This window comes from Montipora capricornis, chromosome 8, assembly GCF_036669925.1.
Source record: "Montipora capricornis isolate CH-2021 chromosome 8, ASM3666992v2, whole genome shotgun sequence".
Taxonomy (NCBI): domain Eukaryota; kingdom Metazoa; phylum Cnidaria; class Anthozoa; order Scleractinia; family Acroporidae; genus Montipora; species Montipora capricornis.
Window position 1 is genome coordinate 29,948,519 of NC_090890.1, and position 12,500 is coordinate 29,961,018.

Sequence of the window (12,500 nt, forward strand, 5' to 3'; positions counted from 1 at the left end):
AAGCAGAGATATAAACGAGTAAAGTTGCAAAATCAGGGGGTTACAAGATCGGCATTTACGCATGCGTCACCCGCTCATTCGAGTGCACGCGCGAGTTGAGCTGAAGGTCAACACAAACGTATTTAAATGACCATTAAACCGTTTGTGTAGAATTTTCGTAATGTTCATGAATAGGAGATGTCTATTTATATTCACGTCTATAGGAATTAGAAGAAAGGAGAGCGAAATTGGCGGTGTTTGCTTATTTCTTGTGACCCATTTGAATCACGAGCTGACGCGAGCAGCTTACGAATTGCGTGTGTGGGTACGCGCACGCGCTCAGCTGAAAACCCTTTCGAGCCTCCTTAATACACAACGACGACAACACCCCAGATGCAATGGCCGACACTTGAAAACAATGACTCACAATTACTAGTACCCAGACTATTACTATTATTACGTGTCATCTCGTCCTCAAAGTGACAAACTGACTGACTGACAATCAAAATCTGCCTGTGACTTAAGGGTCTGTAAGCATGAGATGCATAAGACCCCAAAAAGGGGTTGAGTTTCAAGAGTGAAAGATAACATGGCAGTTCCCCTCAAACTGGAAACTTACTAGTCAAATATGAAACACAACTTTTGGAGAATATTTGAATTTTTGAGGATTGTAGTGCTAAAACAAATTGTGTATTAAGGAGCGGGAGTTTAGACAACTTCAAATAATTCTAGTTACTTCATTCTTTTAAATTTAAACTAAAGTTAATTAAGAAATCAGAAATTTTACTTTTCTTATTATGGTGTTTATTTGGTACAGACCTTGAGTGCCTTTGCGACCGCTTTTGACGTCGGCAGTTGAAACTGAACTTAAGTACTTAATCATTTTGTCGGCGAAGAATTTTAGGAAAAGCACCTTAGTTTCTGACGTATCGAACATTTCAAATATACAGGTAAAACACCGCAGATCTTTCGAAAAAAATGGGTCGGGTTAGAATGTTATACACCGTGAATCTCTTTTATTCGAGTTTTTTTCCCCGATCGACACCACTGTAATGTATTCTAGTTTGAATTACTTTGTAATGTGTTTTCGCAACTTACCTATAATCTTCGTTTTTGCCGAGATGAAAACAGAGAAGTTTTGAAAAAGAATTTGTGGAAATGGAGCCAGATCATCTGATAGTGTACTTTAAAGGAGTATTTGATCTCTAAAGGGTGCTTTCCTGTACTAGGGTTTGAGAGGAAGGCTGGAATTTCAGACTAGCGCTTTCCTTTTGTCAGAATTGGCCGGCCAGACCCGTCAGTTTGCAAAGAAAATGCAACAATTTGAAGGACCACTTGCATGATAATCCCTCGCATTCTTTTGGAGGAATATATAGCACACTCGAAGTGTGTTTATATGAAGGTGTTGTAGAATTAGTCCTTCCAAATAAATTTCGTAGGACTCGAACCTGGCAATGGGAACGTTTGATTAATAACCCCTTCACTTAACCACTAGACTACCACATCACTAACTGCGAGGATTTCATTGTTTATTAATGTCACTAATTTTTTTTTCCAAAAGTGCCGCTGTAAACGTGTATTAACACCCGCAAAGAAGCAAGCTTACACAGTGAAAAGTGTCGGTTACCAAACTTCAAGAGAAAGCTAACCATTTTAAAATCAAGCTTCAGACTTAACCATTATACAGCAATGATCTTATCTATATACTTATTACTTTTGGTAAATAATCGGCACATTTTTTAGTCAGTTGATCTTTAGTGGTTAAATGGATAAAAACAGTTCCTTCAAAGTGGGTGCTCTGGGTTCAAATCCTGTCTAGGGGCTGCTTTTACGTTTTTTCTTTTTATTTGCTACCACAAGTCCTGGGACAGAGTGATCTAAATAGAGGATAAGAATTCATTTAAGGCAAACTGACAATGAAGGATAATCCTTCATTTGAGGAAGAGATCGTGTTGGCTAATCGCAATGGGAAGAGAAGGGCACCTCATGCAAGTTGCCAACGTTGATCATCTTAATTTCGAAATGGCCAAAAATGTGCGCAAAACGATTTTTAAAATTTGTAAGGATTCTTCAACCTAATGCAGCGTTTCTTGTTCAAGGTTTTCATTGCCTTTGAATTACAGAGTGGTTTACAATTAATTGCTTTAAATTCAAAGCAAAATCGTTATCTTAAACAATAAAAAAACCCGGATGCAGAAAATGGGCTGATTTGCACAATTTTCGAGACTTTACAGTATTGATTGAAAAACAATAGAACCTAGCCCTAAAACAATACAGAAGGATGCAGTCTAAAATCCTATGAAGACACAACGATCAAATGAGCCAATCGAAACGCAAAGCTGACACGGGTACCGACGCAAAGCGCTGGAAAGGCACAAGGTACTTGCCTTTTTGCTTGTTTCTGATTGGTTGAAAATGTGGCGTGAGGTTTTTGAGCCAATGATTACGCGTTGAAGCTCTCTAAGAATAAAACGTTTTGCGTGACTAAAGAATAACTCTTCGAAAAATAAATATTTTTTTTCAAAAATAATATGTACATACGCAATCATATACTGCAAAATGGCTAAGTAACTAAGTGAGGAAGCAAACATCGCTCGATTAATTTTTTTTTCCTTTTAGCCAACGGGAGAAACGCGAGGGCCTCGAGAGGGCCTTCCGCGCGCCTTTTTCGCTTGACTTGAAAGGAAAAAGAAATAACTCCAACCCAAACAAAAGTAGTGAGTCACATATGTAAATCATCAACAAGAAAGTGACAGTGCAATAAATTGACATCTATCAATTAAAACTGATGCAGCGGGTCTTGCACTGAATTGACATATCCCAATCAACCATCCCGTCAAGAGGGTTGGTATATCATTGTCTGTCCTTTTCTTGCAAAACTGTCAGTGAGGCGAAATGCCTTGTTGACAACCGCTGAATGGACATCTCTTGGCTCAGATGAACATCTATCGCTCATCACTGACGGCTAGACACTCGGTGAACGGACAACTGCCTTTTGGGTGAAGACGGGACATGTGAGGGGGGCGGAGGGGACACTGGGGCGGGTAGAGCCAGGATGGTGTTGTTAAATGTGACCTAATCAAGGCAAAAGCAGTGAAAACTTGTGAAGACGAAAGCAAAATTCATACATTCGCTATGGATGTCGTTTACAACGCTTGACGATCAAAATTTTGGAAGGGTGCCAAGCCGACACTATGAAAGACGAATGCATCCCTTTACTTTTACCCATCACCAGGCGAGAGAATAACTGTAACCACAAAAAGTCAATGACAGAAACAAACAGATCTCAAGCTACTTTTAGACGAGTACTTAAATAAGATTTGGCTTGCACGAGTGACCATTCACAATCCCATGGGTACTAATTTCTCATGCAAGACTTGTGATTATCTGGAAAGGTCTGGTTTCATAGGAAAATCAATCTATAAGTAGTTTGTTCTGAAAAACGCCGATTCTCTCGAAAGCCGATTAAGATAATCCAGGATTAGTGTAAAGTTTCGTTTCATGTTTTCAACTTTTTGGTGAAAGTTTCTTTCGCTTGTTTTTGTTTTTTTAAGATTGACTTCTTCTACTGCAAAGTTTTCCCGAATATAGGCGTTGAACAACATTTGGAAGTAGAGAAGTAAACTCCTTGGTTAATTTTTAATCTCGGATTAGCGTTAATCGGCTTTTGAACAACCGGGCCCTGGTGCTGTATTAATGTTAACAGATTCGATAGTTGTTAGCCATCTTTATCAAAACTGACACTTTCATTAAAAACTAAAGAAAACGACAAAACTTTTGAAGTTACAAGACATGTTTCGACAGAAACTTCTGTCATCTTCAGTTGATTAATGTACAAAGCGTTAAGTTGAATTTATAAGTCGGAAAAAGTGCTAATTATGCCAGTAACAACGGAATGTACATAAAACGTGACAACGTGAGAATTAAAAGGATAGTTTTAGATTTACGTGATGCAGTTGTTGATTAAGAGAAGGTTGTTCCCTTTGAATATGAAAAGCTTCTTTTATCTTGAGTTGAAAAGTCGTAGAGGCGAGATCTAAAATATGGAAACATTCCCCTGAAGACAGGGCGAAACCATTGTGCGGAATTCTGTAGGTGTTTATCAATACGCGCGGCCAAATGACAAACTTCCCTCAAATGATGCTGCTCGAGCCACAAATAAACTCTATGCCCTCCAAAAGTCATGTGATTGTCCTTTTATGACAGCATTCCAAGCCGTGCGGGCTCCTCCCTCTCCCCCCCTGGTTAGAGGGGAGGGGGAATGACATTTCACCCGGTGTACGTTTTGATAAAGAGCCCTGACAGCTATTGAAAGTATCAACATTAATACAAGATTGTATTTTCGCTATGTGTTATGAAACCGCGTATTAATTCTCGATTCCTCTGGTTTGATGAAGTTCTCCCACAACTTTTATTTTCATTGATAAAAAGGAAGCACTTACGCTGCTCCTAGTGACTGGTCCGTTGCGATCTGCTGACTGCCGGTTCAAACGTGACCAAGTGGCTTTCAGCTCCTGGCGATGCTGACGATCTAAAATGAGACAAACAATTAAAATTTTAATTAGATGTCAAAGCGAATTGCTTTGGATTATGATTACTTCTCTCAGTGATTGTTTCAAAGTTCTCGCGCCACTTTTTCAACCAATCAGAAGTGAAACCAAAACCAATCGTGGCTCGCGCATGCACATTTTCCCGCGATTTGTGTCGGCTACGTGAAATTACTTCGAGTTTTGATTGGTTTACTGGATTGTCTCCGTCCTTTTTGATTGGCCAAATTAATTACTTTGAGTTTGGTTTTACGGCACTCAATTGAAATTCGCTCTAAAGACTCTCCGAGTGAACAGAATTGAAAATTGATGTTCAATTTTTAAGTTGCTGTGTGGCTGAGAGACAAATCGCCGCAAGACAGACGACATAATTTGAAGGAAAAATGTCCTCAATTGTAAACCGACCTTTTTTGCAGCAGAAGCCGAAGTTAAAATTTCATCGTACCACTAACAAAGAAAACCCTATTTGTGGAAATGCATTTAAAAACCTTGGGATTCAGAAACCGAGGTGCGTTCTTACTAGCAATTGAATAAGAGAAGCAGGATAACAAGAGTAGTTAGGAATTTCGGACTTGGCCATTTTTTAGTTTGGTTTTCCGAAAACAGCAACGAAAATCTGTTTTTTAACTTGCTGTCTGTTTTTCTTTCTTTGCCTTTAACTATTCGATTCTCAGGTGTATCGTATGCTGGTGAATTTCCCACTTTGGCCGATTTCTTAATACCGTTTTGCTGCCATTAGCGTATTTGACCGATGTTTATGACGATTTCTTCTATATTCGTAGTAAAGCCCCTTTGGCCTCCTCTGAGATATTTCTTGATGACAGAAGGGCCAAAACACTCGCCAAGAGTCACACTTAGACTCTTGATAAAAGACACAACAGTAACATGAAACGTTTGGTCGTGTGTCTAACCTCTCGCTCGCAAGAATCCTTCACCGCAGCTAACACAGACGTACTGGTCTCTTTCTATGTCACTGAAATCTGCTATCTGAAACCGAATCGCACCAAGTGTATGTAAAATCAGCAAAGCGACCTCAGACTCTCGTGCACAAAGGTGGCATGCAAAATATTTGGACATTGTCAAAGAACTGTAAACAGAAATGTTAACTATGAATAAGTAAACAACAGAATACGCAAAAGGGAAGTTAATGCGAATGGCAAACCTCGTCTCCATCCAACGTAAACAGCCTCCTGGCTGCGCTGCTCAAATCCAAACGATTGGTGCATGCATCTAACAACTGAATCAAATAACGACAGCATGAGAACCGGCAACTGCAGCAACACCACCAACAACTTGACGTCATCATAATCATCATTATTATCATCGTCATCATCATCATCATCATCATCATCATCATCGTCATCACCATCGTCATCGATATCATCGTCATCAGCATCATCGTTATCGTCGTCGTCAACATCATCATCATCATCATCATCATCCATCAACACCATCATCCGCACCACACCTCCATAACACCAAATATTATCGCAAAAAAATCCACAACAATCCTCTACATATTACACTGGGACATATTGTGCACGATTTATTTTCCTGCATGACCTCCTCTCGTTCATTCGCCCTCCTCTCCTCTCCTCTCCTCTCCTCCCCCCTCCAATTAATGTTCACCCCAACTAAGCAAACACTCTACATTCAATACCCAAATTATGGAGTACTGCCAGGCAGGGCACATAACCCTGTTGGCTACCATTAGCAGGAAACCAGCAAGGACGGAAACATTCGTTGACCTGTTTTGACAAGCTCACGCCTTTTTTTCTTAAGATCTTCGCGCGTTTTCCAACTCGTTGAGTGTGTGCAGTATGTCTTAATTATCCACGAAATCAACTGTTAGGAGACGCGTTGGGGAAGATTACACCGTCATGTATTCACTTTCTCTATAATAGGCTTATTTAGCAACAGAACGGGAACGTCAGTGGCGACGGCGCGCGCATAAAAAATACCAATGAGAATTCAGAATAGAGTAGACTCCACTCTTTTCTTCTCTATTCTAAATACTCATTCGTAGATTTGCTGCGCGCAACGTCGCCACTGACGTTCCCGTTCTGTTGCTAAATAAACCTAATAGGAGATGCCGCACCGCGCAAGTCGAGTTTTCCACATTGAATCCCGGCGTTTCGTGTCGTTGTTGTTGCCTATGTTTTGTACGGCTGGAGAGATCAAGTATAACTGCAAACAGAATTAAAGTTAGTTGCACTTTTATATGCGCATGGTTCTACTCATCGCAGCTTCTTAGGGAGTTAAAGAAACGACGACTGCCACGGCAACGAAAACGTCACTTCAAATTATAACATTGCGCTTTCTTGAGATTTCGCGATTATTTCAACACATTCACGTTGTATCGTACGAGTAAATTACCTTGTAACAAGATCGGCACGAGCGGTGGTTTTGAAGATAAAGGATAAAAGACTGATTGATGGCACGGCAAAGAAATGTACCCAACGATCTCTCTAGGTAGAGCTCTCTTTTGATTTGACCAATCTGGCCTCATTTGTTCCAAAAGGTGGATAAGGCTGTCCACCGGATATGTCACTATCCAGCGGGCAAACACTAGCAAAACCAACTGAGTTAACCAGTGGGATAGCGCTATCCACCCTTTGGACAACGTGGGCCTGTTGCATTGTGGCATTCTACGGCTGCCTTTGCCGTCGTTGCTGCTTGGGTTTCCACATATCAGTTTCAGAGCTGACGGAGCCAACTACAAACTTGAATTTACTTTCCAACTACAAACCTGTTTCATGCTGCCTGCGAACACAACCACAGCCCTCTGTTTAGTTTCACCGTTTGGAACAGCATACAGTCGTACCTACAACAAAATTGAAGAGCACCATGAAGTTACAGATCACTCGTTTTCCGATGAACAGCCGTCTTGAAGCGAAACCTTACCGTTTTTGGTTTCAAATAAAGCCGCTGGGTGGATTCTTTGGCCGTCCGACCCAAAGGAGCTTCATTTTGGTTTTGTCGCGATTTCACTCCTTGCAGGTGATTCTGGGCAAAAGAAAAGTATGGTTCTAAAATTTACTTAGATGATTCCTACAAATAGAACTTGTCAAAGATTTCCGATGAAACTTCGCATACTCTTGTCATTTGTCATGGAGATTATGATAAGGTTAGAGGTTATGTGAATTCCATTCACCCTCACTTTCCATCCTCATAATCACGCAGTCAAAAGTATCATTCTTAATAATTTTAAATTACTCCAAAATGATCCCGAGACTGGTAGAATCTTTTCGCAACCTCCACTTATTTCATTCAAACGCGACAAAAACGTAGGCAACTTTTTAGTTAGAAGCGCGCTCAAAACTAACGAGCAACCCGGCACTTTCAAATGCGCGCGCTCACGATGCAAAACTTGTCTTTTCATTGTTAACACTAGCAAGATATCGGGACCTAAGCGATCTGTTAAGATCACCGATCGTTTTACATGTACCTCCGCAAATGTCATATATTTCATAACCTGTACGTTATGCATTAAACTATACGTTGGCGAGACAGGTAGACGACTAGGTGACTAGCCTGCTCGCAGGCGGTTGGATGGTCGAAAAAACCGGAATTCGTAATGAGGTCGCCATCTTGGATTCGCGCGGCTGGGTCTGGGCCGGGTCGAGGGTCGCCCCCCTCCCTCCCGTAGGCTACTAGGTGACCGATTCCGCGAACACCTTCGCGATATTGAGAAGAATGACAAAGATGCATCTAAGCCAGTCGCTCGTCATTTTAATCCCCCTAACCACTCCAAAAGACACATGGCTATCTGCGGCCTTTCCCTACATCTAGGTACGACGGAAAGCCGCAAGAATCTAGAACAAAAATTCATCTTCCAAATCGGCACCCTTAATCCTCACGGTATTAACGAACGCTTTTCATTTAACTAATATATTCCTATTTTTCACGTTGCCATCTTACCACCAATAGCGTAGCTCCCACTCTACTATAAAAACTACACGTAACCCATAATTCCTCGATTCGCTCTGACGAAGGGCTAACGCTCGAGACGTCAGCTTTTAGAATCTCTGTACGGTGGCCAATTTATATCATCAACTCCGTTGATAAAATCAAATTTTGTATACTACTTCCCCACCGACCAGCACCACAGTTTCTTTATTTATGCGCAGAAGAGTTGCGCACTGCAAAACCAGGGAATCACCATAAACAGTACATGAAGAAGAAAGGCAACTGAAAAACAATATTAAGGTCAGTTTAATATATTTGATATTGGGGCCTCACTGTACCTTGAGTTCGTTGATGGCTTCTTCTTTCTTCTCCTCGGCCAGGGTAGGCTCCTGCCATGCTGTTGTCAACACCACCCCCCTAGGGGAGGAAGGGGGACTTCTCATGTTTATTCGACGTCCTAAAGAAAAATGATGAAGTAGCGTAAAACAAACAGACATTTGTCGGACAGTTAGGAGCATTGATTTCCTCCTTCGATGACATAAATAAAACGCAAACAGCAGCTACAAACATACGTCATCAGAAGTGATTATTATTCAGTTACAGGTAATTTAAATTCAAAAATATAACTGAACGGGCTGGGAACTAACGAAATTGAATGACATAAAACAAACAAGAAATATGCTAATAATAGAAAGATGGTTTCCGTAGGAAGAAAGATAAATTTATTATTCGATATAACACGAACTTGACCAGCTTCCAGCCGGCTTGATAGGGTTCGAGTCCCGCCTGGAAAGAGTCATTCTTCTTTGGAACTGTTTTAGTTGTTTCATTAACCACTGCGTTGATCACTTTCACTTAGAATCACGTAACAGCAGTTCAAATTTATGCAATTTCATGCATTTTCTATATTGAAAAATCGAAGTTAGTTGGGAAGTTTTTTTCTGAAGAAAAGGCTACGGTTACTGCCACAACGAAAAAGCCACTTAAGGTAATTCCCTTGAAATTGTTCTACCATCAAACTTTTTTGGAAACTTGGCATAATTAACATTCATGATATGAACATTAAAAAAAATGCAATAAAAAAATGGGGTCACCGTGCTTGTTTATGTGTCAGCAGGCTCGTAAAATGGGGTATTTTTACTGTTTTCGCGTTAAAAATTCGAATCACCTTCATACAGAATTAAGTCTTGGTTACTTCAAAGACAAAATTTTATTTTGAAAATAAAGCTTCTTTTATTTGCATCAGCAGTAATGCTTCATTTACGCCGACTTTGATTCCCTGGTTGTGGGAATAGTGCACTTTTTGGGACAGTTCCGTGGTTAGCTTGAAGTCCTCGCCTTGGGTAAAATACACCAAGCACGGAACTGTTTTCCAAAGAAAAGTTCATGTTCTACTATCAAACTTTTTTTCTTCTTCAAATATGTTCTTTATTAGACTGTTCCTAGCAAATACCTGAAAAAAAAATCGGGAGTCACCGTGCTCGTTTGAGAGAAAAGGAGCATTTATTTCGCTATCGGGTTTAGTTTGAGCGAAATCTCTTACGTTTTGTATGCGCACGTGCTCATGTGCGCGCGCTAATGACGCGACAATCGTGCGCAGTAGGGATGCGCAATGCAATACTAAGGAATTACCTTAAAAATATACAATCCTGGACAAAATGCCTTGGGACACATTTAACAATGAGCGCAATGAGAAGGGCTGTATGATAGATGATCTTCATATTTATAATTTAACCATTTATGCTCAAGTGTCCCAAGACTTTTGTCCAGGATTGTAACTTTGCGTTATCTCAAGTATTTCGTTACAAAATGAAGGAAGGATCCTTTAGCTAGGTTGGTACAAAACGGTTGGAGAATGTGGTAAAAACCTTGAAATTTGGTTATTTTACGTCACTGTTTTGCAAAATGCGTGCCACACGTGCAGCACGACCATTAAGACAAATAACATCTGTCTTTATAGATGGTTTGCAACTCTAGAGACACAGATAACACTGATGCAATTGTACAGTTCTACAATTTGTGCTGCAGCTGTCATCGTTTCTTTAAAGGGAAACTCCACTAAAACAAGACTTTCACTTTTGTTCGAACTTTTTCCAATGAAAGTGTTTGTATCCGAGATAAATAAAATTAATAAAAACGCTTGTTTTGGTTTGCAAATTTCCCGGGAACCGCCATCTTGAATAATTGTGACGTCTTACGGTTGCCTATTGTTTTAAAACAAAAGGTCTTTACGTGAAAACAATAAGGGCAACAGTAACACGTCACAATTATTCAAGATGGCGACGCCAAGGACATTTGAAAATTAGTGATCCCGAAATTTTCAGTACAAACACTTTTTTGAAGCAAATTGGCAAACAAATTTGATTGCAAACATTATTTTGCTGGGTTTGAAATTGATCATTTTTTAGAGTGGAAGTTCATTTTGACACCCTCTTCTCGGGTCAGTTCCTGTGTGAAAGAGTACCCACCTTGCATGTGATGAAGAATGTGCTTTTCCTGATCAAGATAAGCTTGCACCCAGGCCCTCTCCTCTCGGTGCTTCATCGACAACAAATACTGCTTATCCGCGTCTGGCAACAGACAAACACACAGACTTGGTGACAATGGAAAAACGCTTATATAAGAAGTATAGCCTACTGAAAAACTAATTCATGAATGTACAGGCTTAAAAACAAGGAGCAAATCAAACAACAGCCAGGGAATGGAGGTCGCAAAGTTGGTAATGCAATGAATTCAACTGAGAATGCACGCAACAGAAGTAACAGATTAATGGTCATCTGGCCGAATAAAAAGCGATCGAGGAGCAGAAACGATTGTCGTTTCAAAACAAAGGGAAAGTTTCACGTCAAGGCCGTCCTGCCCACGACTAGGAACGAACAACTCCCATACTAAGCCTCATTCTGCGCATCACCCGAGGCTCTCGGAAACTCTCTGTCGAAGAACCTGCACTGTAGGGTTCTTATAGCCAAAATTTGGCTAGTTGAACCTTCCGGCGCCAGCTCACTCCTCGAGGTAACATGAATGCACCAATCAGAGACGCTTTTCCATTGTTCTTCACAAAAACCAATGAGAACACACTTAGTTTCAGGGTTCCCCAGAGCTCTTCTCTCCCTCAGTCAAGCGCAAAAGAGAAAGGCTCTGGGGGTCGAGATTGGCTAAGCCTATGTCACGCGCTTCTACAGACCAATCTATTTTTTGAACCACCTTTCCTGCAAAAAAACAAAAAAAAAAAAAAAGCAAAGGCAGATCCGGTTCAGTGGCGCTATTACGTCAAGTTAGTTGCTTCTGATTGGTCATCGGGCTCCTGTGACAATTTCATTCGCGTGAAATTCAAACTAAAAATAAATCGGTCTGTGAAAACGCTTTGACAGGAATATATGGCTATTGTTCGCTCCCAGTCATGGGCTCCTGCGCGAACTTGGACATATAGATTACTTCATGGTTGGTGAGTGCGTACGATTTTTATTCACGAGTTGTGAAGGATCGCGTAAACGAACGAGTGAGCGAAGCGAACGAGTGAGTTTAACGATCCTTCACAACGAGTGAGTAATAAAAATTGTACAAACGAGCCAATCATCGAGCAAATCGAGCAAATCGTATGACCAATCAGCTGGCTTCTCTAGCGCAAAGAGACTATTTTTATCTCGATCCTTTTTGGAGTGTAAATCTCGGTATGTATATAATAAACGCTGATCTTTGTCAATATAAGAATAAATAATAAAAGAAAGACGTTGTTTCTGTAACAATCTTAGCTAAAGCGATTCAAGCCTTAAATGATTCCAACGAACAAGCAGCAGGACTGAAAATTGAAACATACCCTCTAAAGGAACAAAAGGTTCACCACAGGAAACCCAAACATCAATAGGCCACCGGCTATCCCATCTTGGAAGACCGCCTTGTAGATCATTGTTATCGATAACAGGCACGGAGCCAGCCCTTCCGTCGCTTACGCGGAATGTTACATTTCCAGAAGATTGAGTGTCTTCATCGGCTTCCTCAATGTCCTCAGAGATCTTAAAAGTTTCAAGTACCTCAGAGTCTAATAGCTCTTTTTGTTTAAGTTCA

At 40.6% G+C, this 12,500-nt stretch overlaps 1 protein-coding gene across 1 annotated transcript in view; it reads right to left on the reverse strand.

Annotated features, from left to right (window-relative positions):
• Positions 1–1,494: 1,494 nt before the first annotated feature.
• The window catches only part of LOC138060428 (doublecortin domain-containing protein 1-like), a 48,575-nt gene continuing 37,569 nt past the window's right edge, over positions 1,495–12,500 (reverse strand). Inside the window, 9 exon segments of the mRNA XM_068906196.1 lie at positions 1,495–3,054; positions 4,422–4,510; positions 5,438–5,513; positions 5,689–5,763; positions 7,276–7,350; positions 7,431–7,532; positions 8,774–8,892; positions 10,904–11,005; positions 12,253–12,500. The exon segment at positions 12,253–12,500 is cut by the window's right edge and continues 101 nt beyond it. Coding sequence (XP_068762297.1) covers positions 2,935–3,054; positions 4,422–4,510; positions 5,438–5,513; positions 5,689–5,763; positions 7,276–7,350; positions 7,431–7,532; positions 8,774–8,892; positions 10,904–11,005; positions 12,253–12,500 — 1,006 coding nt within the window. The 3' untranslated portion in view covers positions 1,495–2,934.